Source organism: Scyliorhinus canicula, chromosome 21 (genome assembly GCF_902713615.1).
Source record: "Scyliorhinus canicula chromosome 21, sScyCan1.1, whole genome shotgun sequence".
In the NCBI taxonomy this organism is placed as follows: Eukaryota; Metazoa; Chordata; class Chondrichthyes; order Carcharhiniformes; family Scyliorhinidae; genus Scyliorhinus; species Scyliorhinus canicula.
This window is the reverse complement of record NC_052166.1, coordinates 52,852,866-52,863,225: the sequence shown is the minus strand read 5'-3', so window position 1 is coordinate 52,863,225 and position 10,360 is coordinate 52,852,866. Positions and strand designations below refer to the sequence as shown.

General features: G+C 42.9%; 1 protein-coding gene across 3 annotated transcripts in view; it reads right to left on the bottom strand.

Annotated features, from left to right (window-relative positions):
* Window positions 1-2,501: 2,501 nt before the first annotated feature.
* The window catches only part of ttll11 (tubulin tyrosine ligase-like family, member 11), a 177,909-nt gene continuing 170,050 nt past the window's right edge, over window positions 2,502-10,360 (bottom strand). For 2 of the 3 annotated variants that reach the window (XM_038781463.1, XM_038781464.1), the window contains 2 exons: window positions 8,091-8,414; window positions 2,502-7,129 (listed from right to left, as the gene is read on the bottom strand). In XM_038781463.1, coding sequence (XP_038637391.1) covers window positions 6,954-7,129; window positions 8,091-8,414 — 500 coding nt within the window. In that variant the 3' untranslated portion in view covers window positions 2,502-6,953. Of the gene's footprint in view, window positions 7,130-8,090; window positions 8,415-10,360 lie in introns of those variants that run through there. The other variant, XR_005458459.1, reaches the window with a different exon arrangement.

The window sequence follows — 10,360 nt, the reverse complement described above, 5'->3', positions numbered from 1 at the left end:
GCAACATAGGCTGCACACCATCAGAGAACGTTGAGTAGAGATCCCAGGGGTGTCCAACAGCTGCTCCCCCTCCCTTTGGATACCCCTAACTGATTTTGTGAGGAAAAAGGGCACCTCTGGGGAGGTTGAAGTATACTGTCCTCCTCTCATGCAGCTACAGCAAGATCTCACCCATGACGGTACGCGATGGGCTGCGTGTATATCTGACAGAGGTTTGGTGTTCTGCTGGACTAGGTTTTCTGTGCTGTTTGCTGTCCTCCCCATGGAAACCTCCATGGGTGCACAGATTCGAACCACTTAATCAAGTAGCAGGTGGACAGACTTCTCCACCTCTACTTAATGTTCCCCCATCTCTCGCGGCACTTCCAGCCATCCCGGAGGCTCATCATCTGACTTCGACATCGCAGATGCCTCTTTCCAAGCAGTCCTCTGAGTGCCGATGAACTTCATTGACCCTACATTCTCCTGCTGCAGACATGTATCCGTGCAGAATGAGAGACCCTGTCTGAACTAGAGCTAGTCCCCGCTGAGTTGTCTGTCTCGTGCTGTTGAAGGGTGCAGTTGACTGTTGTCATGACTTTATAGGTGCACTTTATTCTTCCTCCCCAATGTCCTTGGTCCTGTGTGGGCTGGAGGACATGCTGAACAGAGCTTCCTCTTCTGGCCTTCCCTTCTTCCTCCTAGCACCTGTAAGTGAGGAAGGAGAGAATGCATGGCTGCATGGTCTACCTCCAACAATGAGGAATGCATGACCCTCAGGTTTCTGTACGGCTACATTATGCATGGATCCTTGGTCGATCTCCATCTCTCTCCACCTGCACAGGCCTGTTCTGGTTTCTCCTCTGCCAATTTGGCTACCCACTCCTCAAACTCTAAGGTTATTCAGGTCAGGCTGGCCAACTCCCTTCTCTCTCTCCTGTTGCGCCAAAGCTTTTCCTGTACAAACAGCAAAGATGGGGTTGAGAGCAATTGTGTTTCAGGTTTCTTTCGCATGCTCCACTCTTACAAATAACTCATTGGATTGTGTGCTATATGACTGATGCACTGCATCAATGTCATTGGCGATGCTTGCTGGTGCCTCAATGCCTAAACTCTCCCACATAGTATCTAAGCTTTTTGGGTGGAAGAGTCAGGGATCCAGAGCGGTCTCATTCTATAGCAGACCAGATAATTTGCTGTGGAGCTATAAGACATCATCTTATCATTTGAAGAGCTCTTTTATGCCTGGTCCGCATGGATGGTGCCCTCCACTGAAGCCCATGACCCCGCTACCATCCAGTGAGATGAATGTGAGCAGTTGAGGGTTTACTTATTCTGGAAGCGCAGATGAGGTTATTCATCCATTTCTGACATTCCAGGGCAGTTTTTGGGTGGAGGCAGTCGGACTGATCACCCTGGCTACTTCCTCCAATGAAAGGTTGGCCTCCTCCTTCAATCCTGAGGGTACAGGACACCCCTCCGGGCCTCCACTGCATTGATCAGCACATCAAGGGAAACATCATTGAATCTGGGATCCAGAATTCCCTGCGATCACCGGCCCATCTCCTCCTCCCATGCTGGGTTTACGACAAAGACTATGTTGTCTGGGTGCCTTTTAAATATGCCACCTGGATATGATGGTGGGGCACATGTCGTTCAGTCTGCCCTGCCATGTAATACTTTGATGAAACCCCCAACTACACGATTAATTGTGCGATTTAGCGGGAAACACTCCTGGTTCCTACCTCTGCTACAGGATTTAGGCCAGGAATGGAAAATCCCAGCCTCTGTATTCTTATAGATACGCCCGTACCTGTAAAACAGCATATTCTCCAACATCGTGAGCAAATGCTGTGGGAAGTCAAAATGTTTCCTTTTCCTTTCATCTTCTAATAGTCCTGAACAACAACATAACTTGCTGAATAATGGAACTTGAATAACGATTAATGGTTAAACAATAACAGACCTGGCCAGAGTAAAACTGAACTAAAATAGAAATAAACATTCTATCAACCAATTTGATGCATTTTTGCACTGCATGTTCTTCTTCAAATCTCTAACTCTTCTACAGAAACAGTGTATGATGAACAAGCCACTCCAGTTTCAAAGGAAAATGTATTAAGCCAAGTGAAATATCGAATTTAAACAAATATTTATGAAATAAATCCAGAACTTTAACATTAATATGCAAATACTTACAAATACAGTAAAAATTGCTTACTTTTCTGATTAAAAATATATAATTTCCTTGCAGAAAGTAGCCAATAAATATGCATATAATTAACATCTAATTTACAATGTTTCTAAAGGGAGCAGTGTCTTTTGCCTGATTATATTCTGCATACATGCCATTACATGTTAAACAGCCATTAATGTGCTACCATACTATAATAGCGAGAGATAACAGCTCCTACATCATTTCTCATTCTCATTCCCAAAATTACTGCAGCATGGATAAGGCTTTACAATCTACTGTTTAAATTAAAGCAAACTTGCATTCAATTAACTACAAGAGATTGGAATGTGTTAATTGGTTCTTTATTAAAAACATGTACTTCAAGAAAGAAGTGCTCAAGCTAGATATATGTATCAGAAGTACATACATTGAATATGCTAATAATAAACACTACAACTGTCCATCATCCTTAAAAAGCAGATTAACTTGTCAAGTTTATACAAGGAGCAGCAGTACCATGAAACACTCATACAGAAACCTGTTTGCTATGTGTTATGGGTTAAAACTTCACCCTATCAATGACAGACTGTGAACCTGTATCTAGAAAATTGGACAGATGGCTATTTCAAGCAATGAAAATATATTTTTGAAGAGGGTAGGCAACGCCAGTGAAATTTTTAATGTTTCAAGCAGAAATCTTCCTCCACAAGTTGGTATGGGTGCCATACCAATCAGGAAATGAAACCAAGCATGAGTCACTGTTTTAATTGCATGTTACAACTATGAGGTTTGGGAGACCATTACATTTTGGGATTGTAGCTCGAAATTTAGGGTAACTGAAGAGAGATCATCGTATACTGTTCTGAATCTGTCTGACAGTACGCCCAAGTGGTTTATTGGTAAAGATCAAAGGAAGGCTCAGATTGTTTTACTGAGAAGAAAGTGCGAAGTATTCACACTTGGAGATAATAATAGTAGTATCTGAGTTTAAAATTAGTAGATTTTAAGGCCCAGGTTTTCAGAGATGGAAGAAGTGCCTGAAAATCCCACCTCTGAAAATGGCATGCCCCATTTTTGCAGAGGGCGAAATGGGAGCATTTCATGTATGCAGTTTATGGAGGCAGCTACCCAGTTAAATGATCAGATGCCTCCACTGAAATCTAATTCTGCTCGGGGTATGAAACCTAAAGTGTACCGAGTAGATCTGGTAAGAATGGATCTGGGCTAATGGCTACATTTGGATAGCCAGGGCATCTGGCTTTGCATCTGGTTCTAGGGCACCTTTCAGGAAGGTCAGATGCTCTTTGGAAGTCCTAAAATTAGGCTTGAACCTGTGTAAAAAGTGCATTAACTCATTAGCTATCAAATTCATTGGAACTGCCAACAGGCTGGTCAAAAGTGTCAGGAGGAGTCAAGAGGATCTGTCAAAAGTGTCAAGACGAGCTGTCAAAAGTACACGTCAAAGGGAACTGTCAAAATGTCAAGGCATTTAAAAATTCTGCCCATTAAATCTTTTTTAAAAATGTCTGAAATGTAAAAAAATCATTGTTTTCTATTCCACTCTGTTGACATAAGCCTGAGAGCGTCCATTAATTTATTAATGCAGCATGACTGATCTTACAACCATCTGTTGTCACAACAGGGTGCCTGCCATTTCAGTTTGATTGACAGCTATAAGTGGTTAAAGACTATTTTGAGGAACAAGAATTCCCATGTTTGCTGGTATAAGACATAGTGCATTTGAATTAAATGTTTGCTGGGTTTTTAATGACTTTTTTTTTCCAATATAGTGAAGTCTGCAATAGACACTTGGAAATTTATATCTAATCTCTGCATGGCTCCTGAGGTCTTCCCATTGTGGATACTGGGTGAGTTGGTATGGTAGGTGTAAGGGCAAAGAGTACTGGGTGAAGGCCATGAGTTTACAAAGAGGCAATAAAGAGTGACAGTTTAGCATAGAGTATGAGGGGCAATGGGGACAGGGCATGAGGTGGCTTGGTTTGGCATGGAAGCAGGCCTTCTGCCCAGTCTTCCTCTGCATCTAGTATCCTCCTCAGTACTTCTGGGGTCCCCTACCCTGACTTTTAATCCAGCTCTCTCTGGCGGTCCAAAAATAAGACTGTCCTCTATGCATCCAAGTCATGGTTGACAGGCCAAGACTCCCAAAGTCCCAGAAAGGTGTTGAAGGTACTGGGCTGTAAACCCAAATTGTCCATTTACTTTTAAGATGAGAGTTGGAATAAAGGATAGCTAATTAGGATTGGTACCTGGATGCAAGGTTAATGTGTTTTACCTTGCCATGGGGAAGAGGGTAGAGGAAGTAATTTTTGAGATCAGGTTAGGTTTCCTTACGAATTAATTAATATCACAGAGAGCAGAGAGTCTGTGTGGTAAGCACATATGGCCACCACAGCCATATGTGAAAGGGGGACGGTCTCTAGTCAAAGAGACACAATTTTCAGCCTTAAACGGATTTCAGGAGAATTTTTCTGGCCTGGCTAGGGGAAGGAGAATAATGAGAACAGGTTTTACTGTTGGTGGTGGATTTGAGAAACTCTCTGAAAACCGAGGAAAGTGCCTGGAGCCACTCAGTCAAAGTGACTACTCAGTGAAGTGGAGGCACAGTAACCAATTGGAAGCTGAGATCAACCATGAACTGTTTGTTCTCAGAGATTGTAATTCATGGGCGTGTAGTAAGTATAAAACTGAAATGTTCCTCTTTGTAGTTTAAAATATAACTTGCTTACAAAAATAAAGTAGTATTTATGAAAAGTGCTTTTAGTTATTTGTTACAATAAGAGTTTTAAAATGCGAAATCTTGTCGAATAATTCTTTCAGTTATCGACTGGAAGTTTGAATCTCTTTTTAAAAATGTCTCCATGGGGATCAGAACACATACTGTCAATCACAATATGTGTCAACTCACTTCCTTTGAGAAATCCATTTTTCAGGATATGACCACCTTTGTATCCATGATATTGTGAAGAAAATGGTTTTAAAATTCTGTAAACATTTTTGATATTTGATGGAAAATCTGTGTTTTGCTTTCTAACTCAACACACTGGACACTAAACATTGTTCGAGAGTGGTCATAATAACAGGTCAATATTTCAGGATAGCTAGAGTTACTTAAACTCAGATAGTTCAGCACATTCACTTAGGGAATAGTTGGTCCTTCAGATTAAGAAAGTCCTAGGTTTGTCCTGAGTTGGGTGATCTCAGCTGGTGAGGTGGTGGTGTTGGTTGGGTTGGTAGCGGTGGCTAGTGTGGGTTGGGAAGTCTGGTTATAGTTTCTGATGTTCATTGCTAGCTCATATTTAGATGTGATTATCAGGCAAGTACAGGGTTAGGTTTAACTGTGGTAAATCCCCTCCTCTACAAAGCCCTTATGTTCAAAGCTAGCTGCAATGCACCAGAAATCCAGAGTTAACCTCTCAATATTTACTGTTCAGCATCATTCGTAAAATAATTTTGTATTGTTGTACTGTAATCAACCGAAACAGAAGAGGAGACTGATATGAAAAATTCTATTTGAGGTGTTCTGATTTATAGTAGTATTTTACCTTCAAAGGATAAACAAGTGACAGGTTAAATGTTTTCTTTTGGCCCAACTACAACCTCTGCTTTTTATTTCCACCCGATGATACACCGCACCTCGTTCCCGTTATTTTGCCTCTGGCTGCATTATTGTGCTTTATTTTCACAGCGAGTGAGGAGCAGCAAGTTCTCTGCCAGTTTTAATATTGGCTATTGAGAGTTCTGCACCGGTACTGAAAATAAGAATACATGATAGAGTTTAGCGTCCTTTCACTGTTGGTGTACCTTTAATGAACAGATAGCCAGGTCCTTCTACTGGTTTAAATTTGAGTTGTGGTACAGAGATTGCTGGTGTTGGTTAGTAACTTGAATTCTAAACTTTTTAAGCAAAACATTGCAACCAAATATTTTTATCGCAGCAATGTGCATCCTTAACAGTGCACTGCACAATGCGCATTTTCTTGTTTTATATTGCATAATTGAATGCATTACTGAGTACAGCTAATGTACACTGCCACTGCACTATAAATATGGCAAAAAACAAAAATGTAGGTTAAAAATGACTGTTTATCGTGGATGAAGGCTTAGCATATGCATTACATTCCTCTGCTCAATCTTTTGACAAAGCTGTAAATCCATTTAGTGGTGGATGGACAAATGTTCTAGAAATGCATTCAGCCTTTATCTACTTTTATCACCAACAGTAATTTATAGCCTAATGAATGTTAATTAACAAAGAACAGATATACACAAATGAGGAGCTCTTTCTGTAGCAGTGTTGATCCTGTACTCTTGTCAACAGAAGGAAGTGGACTAAATAAATACAGAACACCTGCCATGTGATCTCACTGGCAGAAGATTCTGGAACATGAGAATAGTTTGCCAATAATCATTACGAAGCAATCAGCAACTCATGATAATAATAGAAAGCATCCACTATGAAACTTGTTTAATAAAATGATATAAATGAATTAGGGCCAGAAGCCAGATAGTGGTAGGCTCTTTACATTAAATTCGGATTGTTTGGACTGTGGAGCTCCAAAGGGCCTAAATATTACTTGTTTAAATTTCCTTTAAATAAGCCACACATGATTCTAAGTATAACATGCAGGTATAATAACTGTGCTTCAACACAATTGATTCTCAAATAGTTATCCATCACTATCTATTGTAGCGGCGAAGAGCTAACTTCCGAATCAGTGTGCAGAAATGAATCTTGGAGATATGAGGGCAGGGGGCTTGCCATTTGAGAACTTGACCGCTACATAAAGTACGATGTTACGGATGGATGTAAAATTTGTGTCAGCTTGACCCGTTGAGAACGCACATCATTTATGCCAATCACAGAGCAGCTTTGGCGGTTGTTACGACAAAACCTGCAGCCCAGATTATCCCATCCATTGGGACTGAAGGAAGCTGCTGGCGAGCAATCAGTTACTGTGGGCAAATGGAATAAACGATAATTAATGTTGCCATGTTAATAATAATCATCTGGTGATGACCAAACAAAAATAACATTCACAACCAATTAAAGCTGGGGCTGTGCTATGGGGTTCTCTAGTATCTCCATCAGCTGATCGAAGTTCACTGCTTACATTATTTCTTGCCAACATTAACACCATAATCAGTAAGGACAATAGTGAATTGGGCAGTTGAAACATGATCAACAATAATAGATCACATGGAAAATGCTGGAAAAACTCAGCAGGTCTGGCAGCATCTGCGGAGAGAGAAATAGAGTTAACGTTTTGAGTCAGTATGACTTCTTCAGTGATGAAGAGAGGGAGAATTATGATGGGTTATATACTGCGTAGGAGAGGGTGGAGCAGTTGACACAGAGTGAAAGTTCTTTTATTTTTATTCGTCATGGACTTAGGCGTCGCAGGCTGTGCCAGCATTTATTGCCCATCCCTAATTGCCCTTGAGCGGGCAGTTAAGAGTCAACCTCATTGCTGTTGGTCTGGAGTCACATGTAGGCCATACCAGTGATTGGTGAGAACTAGGCTCATTTAGCCATTCACACTGCCATTAATACTTCCTCTGCCTTGACCTAAACACCTTTGTTGCAATCTCTCCTAGCTCCCACCAATCACTGACTTTCCACTCTGCCTTCCACTTCCACCCCTTCTTATGCAGTATATAATCCATCACATTTCTCCCTCTCATTAGCTCTGAGGAAGAGTAACGTGCAGTTGAAAAGTTAACTCTATTCCTCCCTCCACAGATGTTACAAGACTTGTTACTTTTTCCAACATTTTCAGTTTCCGTTTCAGATTTCCAGCATCAGCAGTATTTTGCTTTTATTTGAATTCTCAGGCAGGTGACAAAAGCTGCCTTGACAGGATAACTAAAATGCTACAAATAAGATGGTAACATTTTCATAGCTATTAAGAAATACCTCTTGAACTCATTGAATTTACAAGCTGTTGATCCACTGGTGTAGGCAATGACGATGCTGGCAATTTACTGGATGTGCTCATACGGTTTAATAAGTGCATGTGGTTGACAGTACCCGAGCGAGAACCTTCAGGCTGAAACATAGCTAAACTGGGTCTTCGATCTACTGTTCCACGGCCATACAGAGCAATTTTTTCTTCCTGGGTTTCCAACTGATATTCACAAAAGTTGACCAGTGCCTCAACTTGTTCACGTAAGGGTGGGGTCTTGTATCTCCTCTGTGCCAAGTGAAAGATGGCCTCCATAAATGCTTGAAAGCACATACCTTGTAAAATATAGCAGTATAAAATATTCCATTAGATATTCTGTGTTACATTTTAGTACACTGCATACTTCAAAGTATCTCTGAAATTGTTGCATAATATAAAGGAGCCTCAGTTATCCATAGTCAAGTTTATGGAAATTGGAGTTTAAACTATATAAACCAAGTGGAATTGAGTTTTTTAAAACTGATTATTAAAAAATAATGGTTTTGAATTATTGATCCAGCAGGATTAGTAATTGTTACCTAGATGTTCAACACCTGGTGCAATTTCTATCTTTGCAGCTCAGAAATCAAACTTCTGGGTCTGAGAAATCAGCAGGAGTTAGGGCTGTAGGGATGGGAAACCAGCACGAGTCAGGTTTCTGGATCAGAGAAGCAACGAGGAGTTGACATGCGAGCATTTTTCTCAATCTGATTTTCAAAATGGAAAACATGAGGGGCGGGATTCTCTGATCCTGAGGCTGAGTGTTGATGCCGTCGTAAACGCTGTTGCATCAACAGGCCCCTAGGAGCAGCGATCCTGGGCCTCACAGGGGGTCGGCACGGCACTGGAGCAACTCACGCAGCTCCAGCTGCCAATACCGGTGTCAGAACCGGCGCCACGGGTCTGCACATTCGCGCTATGGCCGGCGCGAATTCGCGTATGCCGCTATGACTGCCGCGAATTCGCGCATGTGCGTTAGTTGCCTTCTCCGCACTGGCCCCAACGCAACATGACGGAGAGCTACAGGGGCCCGGTGCGGAGGAACATAGGCCCCCACCAGTAGAAGCCGGCCAGCCGATTGGTAGGCCCCGATGGCGGGCCAGGCAACGGTGGAGGCCCCCCCCCACCTCTCCAAGGGTCGGATCCCCCCCCCCCCCCCAACCAGGCTGCTCCCCCGCAGTTCCCGTCTCGGCGGCCACTCGGCCGAACGCACGCAGAGAATTGCCCGGGGGGGGGGGGGGGGGGGGGGGGTGTTTGGGTGTGGCCCTACCGACGTTGCACCGACGCCAAGTCTCCAGTCAACGGAGAATTGGCGGACCAGCATTGGAGCGGCGTCACGTGAATCGCGCCCCCCACCTCCCGGTGATTCTCCGACCTCGCCTGGGGTCGGAGAATCCCGCCTGAGATTTTCAAAATGGAAAACATATCTCGTCCGTCGGGTTCTTATGGCGGGCAGGGCGAAAAATTCCACCCCAAAGTCCTGTGGTGGGGCGGGGATGTGGAGTGTTTTCCACTACGGTGACACAGGGCAACGAGAAGCCACGAAATATTTTCCAGCCCCAAGCTCAGTAATTATGCATCCAGGGGTTTTGTGCCATCTTCTGTGGCAGGGTGGCTTGATGGCGCGCATCTTGCTGTCTTGTCTGGGTGCCACATTTAAATGGCTGCCAGAACCCTTAGTGTCAAAACTATTGAGAGATGTCGGAAAGGGGAGGTGAAGGCCCGGCATCAAGTTTAGTAAGACCTCCCTGCACGTCCTCCTTGACCATGTCAAGGTCAGGAGGGATAATCTCTACCCAGCTGATGGTAGGATGAGGCCCAGCAGGGAAATGAACATGGCATGAGTGCAGGTGGCTGAGGCTGTAAGTTCCCAGGGGCTTACAGGAGGCCAGCAAAACAGCATTGTGGTATTATCATAACTATCAGCACTGCAAGGGTTAATGAAGTGGCGTGAGCAGCCACGAGAGGGAGCTACAGTTACAACTATATAAGACAGTGAGGCTAAGCCTTATGGGAGAGTACATGCAAGAGTTAGCTAGTGAGAGTCAAAAGTACAGTAAGTGAGTGCAGATCATGGTTTAAACCAGTAGTGAGATTAGCTGTAGATGAGTGTAGTTTAGATGTTATTGATCAACTGTGTATTCTTGAGGAGTGCATGTTGAATTCAAGTTAGTAGTGTTAATAAATTTAGAACTTTGCTTAAGTTAAAGCTATTAGAACATAGAACATAGAACAGGACAGC